The 13067-nt window shown below is 42.1% G+C and overlaps 1 protein-coding gene across 1 annotated transcript; it reads left to right on the top strand.

The window, feature by feature from the left end:
* Window positions 1-4211: 4211 nt before the first annotated feature.
* On the top strand, window positions 4212-4463 carry LOC308134016 (cortexin-3; the record flags this gene model as incomplete). The annotated part of the gene is made up of 1 exon (XM_080501603.1): window positions 4212-4463. The coding sequence occupies one exon, from the start codon at window positions 4212-4214 to the stop codon at window positions 4461-4463; it is 252 nt and encodes an 83-aa protein (XP_080357729.1).
* Window positions 4464-13067: the final 8604 nt, after the last annotated feature.

Below are 13067 nucleotides of genomic sequence, written 5' to 3'. Positions count from 1 at the left end.
ATTTAATCAAGTGTAAGGCGATCACTTGACGGCAGGTCTACACTGGAATAGAATAGAATAGAATAGAATAGAACAGAATAGAATAGAATAGAATAGAATAGATTTGTTATCCAATGAGATTGAGAGCTTCTCCTCCCACAGTGCCAAAGAACAAAATATAACAGAAATAATTCAACGTGACTCAAATGTTCACAGCTGTTTCACAGCAGATGTTAGAGCTGTGACTGCAGGTGTTGGTTGTGATGTGTGGAGAGTGAATCAGTGAATGTGTGAATTTGGGGGCTTATAGCAAAGAAACCAAGAACAAGTCTTTGAAGCACGATAGACACATTCTGATTATTATTATTGTAAAAGACACATTTTGTAACAGGAAGTGGTTCGGACTAAAAAATCCATACAACACAAACTTTTTCGCCGCCCAGTTACACACATTTCCACACGGGAGTCACACACCTAATTTACATAATTAGTTTGTTTCACACCAGTGGTTTTTAAGTGAGTTATGCAGAAATCCCGCTGGGGACGCTGCAAAGCCTCGGGGGGGAGGGGGGGGGGGGCAGCAAGGAGGAAAGTAAAACTATTACGATAACTTTATTTGTGTAACACTTTTTAATTATAGCCGATTTACATGACAACCTCTTCAAGTGAAAATGCAAAACATTCGTTGTGCTTTTTGGCGTCCGTTTACACAACAACGGTGCTCGGACCCACTGGAAGCGCAATTTTTTGAAAACTGCTTGCACTTTCCATGGAAATGCAACTTCTTAAAAACGTTGTCTCCGTGTCGATGGAGGAAACGCGACTACTGTACATACACTCCACATCTGGAGTAAGTAGATCTTCTGCACATGCTCAGTAGATAAACAAGCTGAACAGTCTCTGTTAATGTTTATAGCGTTTTGCTCTCTGCTGCATGTACCTGTGCTTTCATGAGAAATAGAAACAACAGCACCCACTGGTGGCCTGGCATATTAACATCGTTTCTGCAGTTGCCGTGGAAACGAACATCATTTTCGAATGCAAAACTTTTCCGAAACAAAAAGGCAAAAAGAACGGATTTTCATTTGAAACATTGTCATGTAAACAGGTTGTTAGTTGATTAATTAAATCAAACATTTTTATAACTTATAAAAATGATAAATCAGTCGTTGACACGACTGCAGACTTTTTAAAAACTTGACTAGATATTTTAAAAGCACAAAGTGTTTTGAGTTTTATATGGTTTGCACACACATATGTGGATTTAAATGGGATTGTTATGCATTTTGGGTGTTGTGACAAGCGACACATTTCCATATAAATCAGTTTTACTTTTAAGACGTGACCATGTGAAATTATGTGTAAAGTGTACATTTCCACCGTCGTCTCGTACGCAAAGATCAAAATATCCACGTAGACGTCCGTCCACGTCTCAAAACTTCCTGACTCACACTTTGCCCATTTTGTTCAGACTGAAAGTCGTTAATCCCTGAAAACGGCCCAGGAATATATATTTATATACGTGGTTTCATCTCCGAGCGGAGAAAAGAAGCTCAGCAATTTCATAAAAGTGCCCGACTCTGCAAGTTTCAAGAAACTTTCCTCAAACGGGAGGAAGTAGTGGATTTCTTCAGCACATGAGTGAAATCAATCCACATTTACCGTGGTGGAAGAAAATCACAGCGTTCAATGGTTGTACTGGGGACGTTAACAGAGCAATTAGCTTTTTTTTAATTTAGTTTGATTGACTCAAGCGTCGTCCTTGAAGCACAAATCAATGAGGTAGTTTAGAAATTAGCAGCATTTCCATGGAATATCTCCAGTTTGCACACTGATGCAGGACGGACGAGTCGCCCTCAGACTAACAGTTAATGTCAGATGCTCCTGATTTGTATTTCTAAATCGAATTAATGTTAAATGACCTGACAAACTGTTGTTGTTGTTGTTTTTTTGGGGCCCGGGCAGCTCTGGGACCCGCGGCAGCTGGTTGCTAATCCGTCCTCCATCAGGCAGCAGTAAACCCATTTACATCCCTGTAACCTTGTCTGAGGAGAAAATTCATTTTCCTCAAGCATGACAATGTCTCAAACAAATACTTTCCGCTGAATTTGAATCGCAGATGCAGATGGATGTAATTGAGTCGAGGCAGGGGGACACATTTTCTGAATAATAGGATATGGTTTTAATGAAGCCACGGACTTATCTGTCTCCAGAGCTGCTTGGTCTCCAATGAATGTTGTGTAACAGCGACTCCGAAGTGCCGATTCAATCCCCGTCGGCAACGAATTCCCCCCCGAGTCCTGCTGAAGCTGGCTTTTCTCCTGGACGACCAAAAATACATTCGCTTTCTTCAGGACTGTCGCGTGTTGTTTTTGAGTTGTGCGAATTTAAAGAGGTATTGTCATTGATGATTCCTACCCTTGTTGCTCATTTGTTCGTCTTCCAGTTGAAATGTTGTGGGTTTGATGTCCTGGAAGCTCCGTCTATAAGATGTTGATCACATCTTATAGACGTGTACAACAGAAAAACAAAAACTGCAATATTAAAATTACAATTTAAAAGAGAAATAAAAATCACATGGAATGACAATTTTTTTTTATAAAAATACAAGAGAAATTGGTGTAACTGTGATCTCCTCTGTGAAGCCCTGAGCATCTTAAGGTCTCAGTCCCTTCAGTTCTACTTGGCCGGCCCTCAGGGCGTCACCGGGAAATCTTCAGTCCAATGAAAATGACTGTAATGATCAGATTTATTACATGAAAGGTTGTCTCAGTGATTGGTTTGGTCTGGCACAGAGGTCTGTAATGTTTTTCCCCCAAAAGAGCCATTGTCACAATTCTTCCACCAAGTTAAATTAGTCCAGAGCCACAAAATAAAAATGCTTACGTGGATCTTATGATATCACCTTTGTGCCACTTTCAGATATTTAAACATATTTAAAATTTCTGTCTGGCTCTTTTGTTCAGGCTCATTGAATTTAGACAGATTTGTTGTTGTTTTTTACTGGATGTTTCATAAAAGTCAAGCTTTCAACCACCAAGTGGATGTTCATTGTGGAAGAATACTTTACAAAACAGAAAAAGGAAATGTCAAATTTTTTTATTTATTTTTAATCTGTTCCATATTGAAAGAGAAAAAAACTTTAAAAACAGACCAAAACAAATCAGGTTAGAAAATAGACGAGAATACATTTGATGAAAACAATAACATTAAATACAAGTGTAATATATAAAAAACAATACATCCCAAGAGAGAGTTTGTCCAAATAAAACCATTTTCAGCTGCTTTTTCAATCTGGTAACAGATGAGGCCCCACAGGTATAAAGTGGTGGAGAATTGACATCTTCTGTGCATAAAAACAGAAAACTTTCTGTTTCGTGATGGGAATAGTTAATAAAGCTGATCATAAAGTTTGGTTTGGAACATTTTCTATCAGCAGTCAGGAACGTATGAAGATGATCCATAAAGCGATTACTGGAGCGACGGGCAGTCAGTGAAGCGATGCTGACAAATGTGTTGTATTTGTGTCGATTGTGTAACCCAGAGGGTAAAACTTCACAACAGTCCAGTCGTGTCAGAGATATGAATCATTTTCTCAAGAAAAAAGGTCGGACTGGTGAAACGTGTCAGCGGTGAATAAACACTGTTTTGGTGACGCCGTTTATGTGGGATAAAAAAAATGTTATGTGAAAACACGTTGTCTTTTTGGGGCGTTTTTTTTCACTGAAAATTATGTAGTTTGTATGTAAGGCCACTAGGGTGTGCTCTTGGTTGGTTTTGAAATGAAACCACACATACAGCAATAAGCTATAAACAGTAACAATGGAGGAGCATCGACTTTCTCACAGACAGACGATTGTTATTAGGGTGACTGTCAAAATAAAACTACCAACTCCCAGATGAATATGAACCGGAGTCATGGCACGACGGAGGAAAACGCTGCTCTTGTTGTTTCTCTACTGAGCATGTGCAGAACTACTTAACTGTGGCGCGTGTGTCCAAAATCTGCGTTTTCATTCACCACGGTTTTCCGTTTTCACTTGAAAACATCGTCGCGTCAACGTTTCTAACGTCACTTCTTTCTCTCTCGGCTTGAACGTCTCTGTTAAACTGTACCCTGTGATCACGTCTTCTGTCCCCCCCCCCCCCGCAGGGTGTCGCCCGCTGAGACCTTCTTCTCTTCGGAAATCTTTGAGCAACCGGACAAAGAGCTGGAGCCGCGACGATCAAGCATGGACGTGCCCAGGATGGCCGAGGGCCTGTTCAGCAGCACGCTGTCCTCGTCGGGCGGCGGCCATCACGTGCCGTCGTACCTGACGCTGGAGCAGAAGGCCGCCTTCGTCTTCGTGCTGCTGCTCTTCATCTTCCTGGCGCTGCTCATCGTGCGCTGCTTCCGCATCCTGCTGGACCCGTACCGCAGCATGCCCTCGTCCAACTGGACTGACCACACCGAGAAGGACACGTTCGATTACCGCATCGTCTGAGGAGGGAGAAGGGAGAGGGAGAGGGGGGGGGGGGGGGTAAATAGATAAATAAATATTAAAAAAAAGACTGATCCGAAGAAGAAATGACAGCTGAATCACCCGGAGAGAAAGAAAACAGCTTTTAGAAAGTCTGAAAGGAAAAACTGGCGGCTTTCTGTCGTCGCTGTGAGAGAAAATCAGAGTTTAACAGCTTCTCCCTGCCAAATAACAACAACAACAAATCTAACAAGACACCATGAAGATTATTGGTTACACCACAAACTAACATGGCCCTGGTTGAAATGACACATCGGAGTCTAGTTGAGTCGAGGTCCCCCCCCCCCCCCCCATGTGTGGAAGTGACCTGTTACACAGGGTCGGGTACTAACAGTGTTTACATCTTATCATGTTTACTGACATCCTTAGATTTTTATCAATAAAGTAGACAATCAGTGTTGGAAGCAGTTAAAAAAAAAAAAAAAAAAAAAGCTAATTCTCAGTGTTGAATCATTGAAGTCTTTTATTTTTGGTCTTAGACATGAGAGTTCGTCTGACTTTGCGAGAGGAATTTTGATGCCTTATGTCTTTGTGCGATATTCTGTGAAACCTTCGGTGAAGCGGGATTATTAATCATCAAGAGGGAAACTGGAGGAGGAAAAGCTCCCTTTAAGAGTCCAGGAAAAGGTTTTCGGCGTGAAGAGGCCAGCAGCGAGTCGCTAACTGTCGTGTGTGGTTTAAAAAGAAATAAATACATTTTAAAAAAATCAATCCTTCCAATGATGGAAGGGCGCTTGGTGTCTTTAGATGTCAGCAACCAAAAAGAGTTGTTGAAGAAAAAAAATAAAGTTTACTGTGCTGTACCGTGTGCCTCATTTGAAGAAAAAAAACTAAAATAAAAACGCAAAACTCTCCGAGATCGATGTTTTAGGAAAAAGAACGGAAATGGGTTCATACTTTCGTCTTTAAATGTAGTTTTGTGTGTGTGTGTGTGTGTGTGTAGTGCCCATTTAAAGCAACCTGAACAGCATTTTACTGCCTGCAGACGGCGTATTGACAGTTGGTATACTGATCTGCAGAGAGTTGGTGACGAAGATGTCGCTCTTCTCATCAAACCCTTTACAAAATGAATCCGTGGCTCTTTTGTTGGGCAACTTTTTCAACTGTGCGCCTTATAGTGTAGATTGTTTACAGTATCGTAGGTAGTGGAGACACTGGAAATACTGACGTGACGGTGTCTTCGCACTTCACAGAGATGTCATACAACATGAAGAAAATATTAAAAGATTAAAAAAACCAAAAAAAAAACAACAACAACATGTTTCCTGACCTTGTTCCTGCCGGGACGGCGAGTGAACTGTGACCCTTTTGACGACATGTGGCGTTCTTGTGATCTGCTGTGGCCTTTTCCTACCTAACGCAGATGTTGTAACGGTGTGTTTTGGATTTCTTTCTTTTAATCCCCCCCCACCCCCCACCCACCCCCCCCCCAAAGCCCCCCACCCCCACCCCCAGACCGTTTTTTTGTTTTTTTTTGCCCCCCCTGGAATATTAAAAAGAAAAATCGCATGTATTTCCGAGTCTCCTCTCCGTGCATGATAAATGGTGAAGTGCTTTAATCCTGATGTTGTAGCTGTGGGTCAGTTGCTCAAGCAGCTATTTTTCCCCGTCTGTACTGAAGCCTTTCGTTTTTCTTTTTTCTTTTTCTTTATTTTTTGGGGGAGGTTGTTTCAAACTGTTTTCCCGCCCGGAGCCGCCGTTTTCTTTTTTCTAATAAAAGTGAACTGAACTGACTTTTTTCATGTGTTTTTTTGTTGTTGTTGTTGTTTTAAATTCGGTCCTGAGGTGAGAGCGGCAGGACAGTCGAAGCAACGAGACAAAGAGGCGTGACGAAACCGACAAATTACTTCCTTAAAAGGGAGACTTGTGACTTTACCAGTTAATAAAGTCGGTTCTTACTGTAATCGGTTGCAACCTTCACTTAATAAGAACGAACACTTGCCAACACATAGCCGAGGTTGTTTTCAGCCTTCATGTAAACGGATGTCATTTTCAAAACGTCGCCACGTCAACAACTGAATTTCTTGTGAAACGTGGTGTAAAGCGTCGAGCGGAGCTGCACTACTCTCTGCTCTGCAGGCCTGTCACTATTTTCACAAACTAACCAGAGAATGAGGCGCCGCGGCTCTTTTAACGCTCTTTTCCATGTATGACAAAAGCAATGAGCCGATTGATGCTTCAATTATCGAATCCGTCACTTCTATAATAGTTGCTCGGTTGCTTTCGGTTAGTGGCGATGCAGCGGTAATATGTTATTCCATAACGCCTTATTCCCCGCCACAGCAGGTCTCCCCCATCCCTCCTGCCCTCGTGATGGCGGCTCGACACGCCGCAGGGCGCCACACATTCCTTTCTCCTATTTTATCAGTGGCTGCCAGTGGTAGCCGGCAGCTGTCTCCATTGCTTTTCTGTGAACCTCGACACTTTGTCTTGCCACAGACACACACAGACACACACAGACACACACAGACACACACAGACACAGTCGTTTCCAGGCCCTGTCTGCTCTTTGAACCAAGACCCTCCAGGAAGCCATGCAGAATAACAATCTTCTCTCTGACGCCGACACCCAATATGTTGATGCGCAATCATCTGCCGCGAGGAAAACCGCCATCCTCCCTCTCATCTGCGCTCGGTTATCAGCCGGCCGGACGCTGGCGTCTGTTGTGTTACTTAATAATTCTGCTGATATCAAACATCCACAGGTTATTATTTATTTATTTACTTTCAAGGAAGGGCAGGGCAGCCGAGGCGGATCAGGATGTTAAATGAGAGGCCGACCCGCAAAGGAGAAATGTGCAGTCGGGGGCTTTTTTTATTTAATTTTTTGGGCTCGTTATGTAAGAGGGAACCTGTGAGCGCGCTGACGCCGTTCACGGTTTGTCCACTTCATTTATAAGTCAAAAGCTGTGACGTGGACGTCATGCCGGCTTTATTGTGTCTGCTAATATGAAGGCGAATCTAAAAAGTGAATCAGTTGTTCACACAGGAGCCGTAAAATGTTCAGCAGCAGGAGGAGGAAGACAGTTTATCACACAGTGGGAAAGAAAACGCATTAGAAGAATAAATGACACCTAAAGTCTTATCTAAAGGCTCCGACTCCATTCTCCGAACTAGATGCTGTTGTTGTTTACTTATTATTTCTTGTCTTCTCTCTGGCTGATTCTCCTTTTTTTTTCTCTTATTGTGAAGACAGCTCATGTTTATTTCTGTTTTATAACTGCTGTTGTTGCTGCAGTTCTCTCTGTTGGTTGAAACTCACTATGGAAATTTATACCATGGATAGGAATATGCCTCGTGTCCACATCCCCCAAATGTCTCTGTCTGAGTGTCTCACCCCTACTAATGTCCAGCAGCCGTGCCAAATACATAAAAAAAAAAAAGTCAAGTGGAGGCCTCCAGTCTCCTCCTTCTCATCTATATCCCCAAATACAACACAGTCATCTCAAAGCACTCTGACAGAAGAAAAAAAAAACCAATTCCACATGAGCAAGTAGAGCAAACAACCTTTTAACAGGAAGAAGCCTGGAGAGCCGGACTGGGAGGTGGAGAGTTTCTGTAGAACCGCAGTGTTCAGACGACAGCAGTGACGCATGTAAAAGTCAAACATGGAGAGAAGCTCAGTGTTGGTCCTCCAGCGGTCTAAACCAACAGCAGCTTCGCTAGAAAATAGCAGAGAGGCCTGAACCAGCTCTAATTAAAAGCTTTATTTCATAGAAAAGGGTCAAACCTTACCCTGAAAGTAGAGATTGTGTCCCGCAAACAGAAACTGTAAAACGGGTCCCAGATGACAGGAGCCTGAAAGCTTGAAGCTCGTGGAACACCTGAGGACCTCTAGGGGGCAGCACTGAGAACCACATGTTCCGCTGAGGTACATGGAACTCACAGCTCTTTAAGATAGGCTGGAGTCTGGTTGTTAAGAGCTTTAGAAGTTAAAAGAAAGATTCTCCACATTGGTTACCGTAAGTAAAGAATAGCTTCACTGCATTCTCACATGATCTGTATGTTGTTTCATGTTATATCTGCCACCCTCCTGTTTAAATAGTTAAACACGTTAAAGTTCTCAGTCCTCATGAAGCCTCTGCCTCTACAGAAATAGTCATTGTTTTCAGCGTCACTCGAGGGATGTGAAATTTTGATTGTTACGGGCGATACTCAAAATAGAAACAAATCATTACGGGGTGAAAGCCATCATTTTCTGTCTCTGAAATCTCATTAGCTCGTCGCCAAACAAAGATCGTAATCCAATCCAAACAAAACGCTACACAGCAAGTAAGCACAGCGGGCTGGCAATGTGAGCCATTACGGATCAATATCTCAGTCCTGCTTCATGCAACGTGACTCATATTAAAGTAAAGAAGCTCATAATTGAATTGTTTTCCCAAAGTTATTCTCTTCCACAACGGCCTGTTTCGCTGTTCAGCCTCCAGTTAATGTAATGCTCTCTGAACAGGCTGGAAGAGGTTGTCTTCCCTTGTGTGAATGTGAACGGTTGTGCAACAGGACGAGGGGGGGGGGGGGGGGGTGGGGGGGGCTGATATTGCATAATTGATTATGCAGTGATTCCTTTTATTCTGAGAGCGGCTGACTTTTACAACCGTCCACCTCCAGAGGTTTTAGGGAGCGGTGGCAGCACAGAGGATCTCACCTGCATGATTTTATTCAAACGCAGGTATATTTTGGTCTTCCTTGCGTCAAAAGGTTCACACACGCTCAAATATGCTGCATGGATTTAGGCCACGTTCACACAGATTGGTTTCGAGAAAAGTTTTTTTTGTACGCAAACCCATCTAAAAGCCTGGTTACGCTCTAATATGAGCCACAGGCCGAACCTCTAGGTGGCAGTATAACGAACAGCAGAATCCTTGAAAAAAGCACAACAAAGAATGGCATTATTTAGTTTACTTTATTTCATTCACTGGCAAAACAAAATAAAGAATACACATTTTTTTGTTATGAAAGTTGTGAATAAAAGGGAACAGAAGGAAGAATGAACTCATATAATCTGCCTCTTTATTTACCACTATCAATTATAAACACACAACAAACACACAAAACGACACTGGTTCTCACCTCGATCAGAGTTTTTCTGCCGTGATGAAGCCAAACATCTGTTACTTAACTTCTTTGTTTTTGCACAATATGCTGGTTTTAATTAAGTTTTAGAATCTTGCACTGGAGTTTCAGTCTTTTGTTTCCTTGCCCAGATCGTCCCATAACTTCATCCCTTTTATAGAACGGCAACGTTCCATTAATTTGGTCCTGCGTATTGTTTTCATGAAGATCTCTGTTCCTTATCATTTATAGTTACTTCGTCTTTTTGCTAATCTGTTAAAGTTTGTTAATGAGCAACCTCACACTGTTCCATATTATATATATATATATATATATATATATGAATGTACACTGCTATGCATATATATTTATCTGTGTATAATATCTGATACTTGCGATATTGCACTTCTGGATAGATGCTAAACTGCATTTCTTTGCATTTGTAATGACAATAAAGTTGAATCTAATCCAATTGTGAAATTTTAACAGAATGAATAATGGGTTTATTGGACCTTTGGGTTTTTTTGCCCACCGGTTGTCTTTATGATGCTTTTCTACAAACTTGAAGCACTTGAAGCTTCGTTTACGTGTAAGCAAGTAATTGAAATGTCAGCGGTTCCACTCAATTTTGTTGTCGTGTAAACGAGGCCTCAGTTTGACGGCTCTGTGAACCTTGAATGTGACGCTTTGTGCTTGATTTTTCTGTTTGCTGTGAAATAATAGTCGGCCAGTTTAAAAAGAAAAGCTGACCCTCTATGCAAGCCTGAGAATGATCACAAAATATGATTTAGAAAATTACAAACACACACAAAAAAGACTAACTCTGACTTTAAACAAGTGACTAAGGAGATAAAGGAGGCAGTCGACTGCAGTGTTGGACACAACACAAATATGAGAGGTGAAAAAAAGGTGATGATTTATTTTCAAGGCCAAGGCATTGAATTAGTTTTATATTTGTGGAGGAAAACAACATGTCACAATACATTATATTGCAATGTGGGGGGGGGGGGGGGGGGAGCTGTGGTAGAAGTGACCCTAGGTGAGGTCAGTTTTTCCATCACTGCAAAGCCTCGCGGCCTCGTTTCTGACTCTGAAAGCTGGTGTTTGCAGAGTGAAGCCGGTGAGGGACTCCTGTCTGTTTACTCTCCTACCGAGGCGCTTTTCTGTTCAAAGAGAATAACAGGCAACTGGTGGATGAGAAAACAGAGGAAACAGTCAAAAATAGAAATAGTCCTCAGTGTTTCTAGCAACACTGTGGCCCCGCGATGCTAAAACACCGGCGGCCGTGGAAAATGCGAACGAGCTCTACCTGTGTGTTTGTCCTCATGTTGGCCATGGAAATAATCACTTCTCGCCAGCTTACAACAGATAAGCTGAAAAATAAGATTTGCCAGCAACATTCAGTTCCACCAACCAGCCTTTTTTTCCTGTTTCTGTTGTGATGGAGGTTTTTTTTTTTTTTTTTATTACAAGGAAATAAGAAATGTGTACTTCAGAAACGTGTTGCCTCTGGCCCCCATCCATGGACTCGTTCAGCTTTGAGCGTGTACAACATCCACCAGCTCCATCGTGGATTACGGTTCCCTTCTTGTGTTTGAAGACTCAAATGCTGAGTAGCATGAAGACATTATTGTACCTCCTCAGTACTGACTTGTTCCCTCTCGAAGTGAGAATTGGATAAAAAGGGGCATGAAAGCCTGTCGACAGCAGAAGGTGCCACAGCAGGCCAACCAGCAACCTGCTGACCAGCAATCTGACGAGCTCACTGCTAAAGACAAAGAGTTCCGGTCACAGATGATTCTCTGCAGATGGAAATGTTATAAAACCTCCCGATCTGGACCATTAGCATAAAATTACCATTAGCTCTATTACCATGGTGTTTAATGCTCCTGGTTCACCAACATGGCATCATGAATGCTGCTGGTCTACTACAATAGTCGTCTATTACATTGCTCCACCAACATTGTAGTATTGTATGTAGTAGCATAGTATTGTTATTAACGTTTTCAATCCACTACCCTAGTTATTAGTGCTGCAGATTCACCACCATGATTATTATTGGTGCCAGTCCACTGGAAACTTATGCTGTCCTATTGATATAATATTTAATGCTTCTGGTCCGTCAGCATTGTTGCTGTTGCTCGTCCACGACCATGTTTGAGCAATAAATTCTTTAATGGTCCCGTTCCATCACTCGTATTCTCATCATTAATGCTGGTGTCAATACACATGCAGCTCCAGCACCGTGATGCCATTATTGCTGTTGCTCTACCAGCATGGTGATAAGCATTTGGATAATATTTGTCCACTAAGAATAAGTCATTAATTATGTTAATCCACAACGGGATGGTTTCACTGGTCTGTCTGGTTATTTTGCTGGTTAGCCAAGTGACCAGCTTTTCCAAGTTGGCAGGAGAGCTGCTTTTATTCTTATGACTGTCTTATGAGAGTAACTGAAAAACGATACCGTTGGCACGCACTATTCGTTGTCACTGATCAGTATATCATTAGTTTTAAGTGTGTTTGGTCAGGAACCAAAGTGATACTCAAATTAAAAAGCATAAATGTCAGTGAGGCCCTGAAGGAAAAGTCTGGGCGTCGGCAAAGTCAGAAGGATTCATTGACCTGGAAACGTGAATATTGGTACAAAACATAATGACAATCCATCCAATAGGTACTTTAATATATCCGAGCTGGACAGTCAGACATCCTCGTGCTGCTGAGGACAGCCAAGAACAGAAATTACATCTGACTGGAACAGACACCATTAAAGTGCAAGACATAGTGGATTGCAACTCTAATGGATTGCAAAATGAGATTCTGTCAAAGACACCCGACAAAGGCAGACGCCAGGAGGAAAAGAGTAAATAAACGAGTGATGTCCACGGATTCTTGAATATTAATGAGAATGACAAGAGTAAATGATGTTCTGCCAAAATATCAACAGGTGGATAAAGAAAATTCGTACGAAAGATAACAGTCGTGGCGAAGTCTTTGGTCTGGACTCTAAATCAGCGGTCGTACGTCGCACTGTGAGTCCGCTTCGAGAACAGTCGACGTCATGGTGTTGGGATCAACGACAGCGTGCGAGGTATGTCAGAGAGTGTCAGAGAGTTGAAGTGATTGTGGCTGCTGCTGCGACCTACGGCCTGTTTGTTACGTTTACTAGTCGTGTGTTTTGTTGGTAAATGAAAGACCATAACAGTAAATGTTAATTCTAAATGCTAACAAGAACTTACTTCAAGCTCCCTTTGCAAAATTAGCTGTGCGCAGGCGGTTTGCGACAAGGCATACTCTTGGCATATCCGGTATGAATTAGGATTAATACCATTTATTAAAGGGGTCATATGATACAGTCTAAAATTAGAAGTTTGTTACTCCAAGTCCAGTTTTTCAGCCATTTGAATATATAATATATGAGCTGCATTCAGAATCTGCTGTGTCTGCGTGAGCTGGACTGGCTCCGCCCACTCATCTTGGAAAGAGGAGCAAGTTGTTTCTCTCGTGGTGCCA

The sequence above is a fragment of the Blennius ocellaris genome (genome assembly GCF_963422515.1).
Source record: "Blennius ocellaris genome assembly, chromosome: 8".
NCBI classification, from domain to species: Eukaryota; Metazoa; Chordata; class Actinopteri; order Blenniiformes; family Blenniidae; genus Blennius; species Blennius ocellaris.
This window is presented reverse-complemented; position numbering and strand designations above follow the sequence as displayed.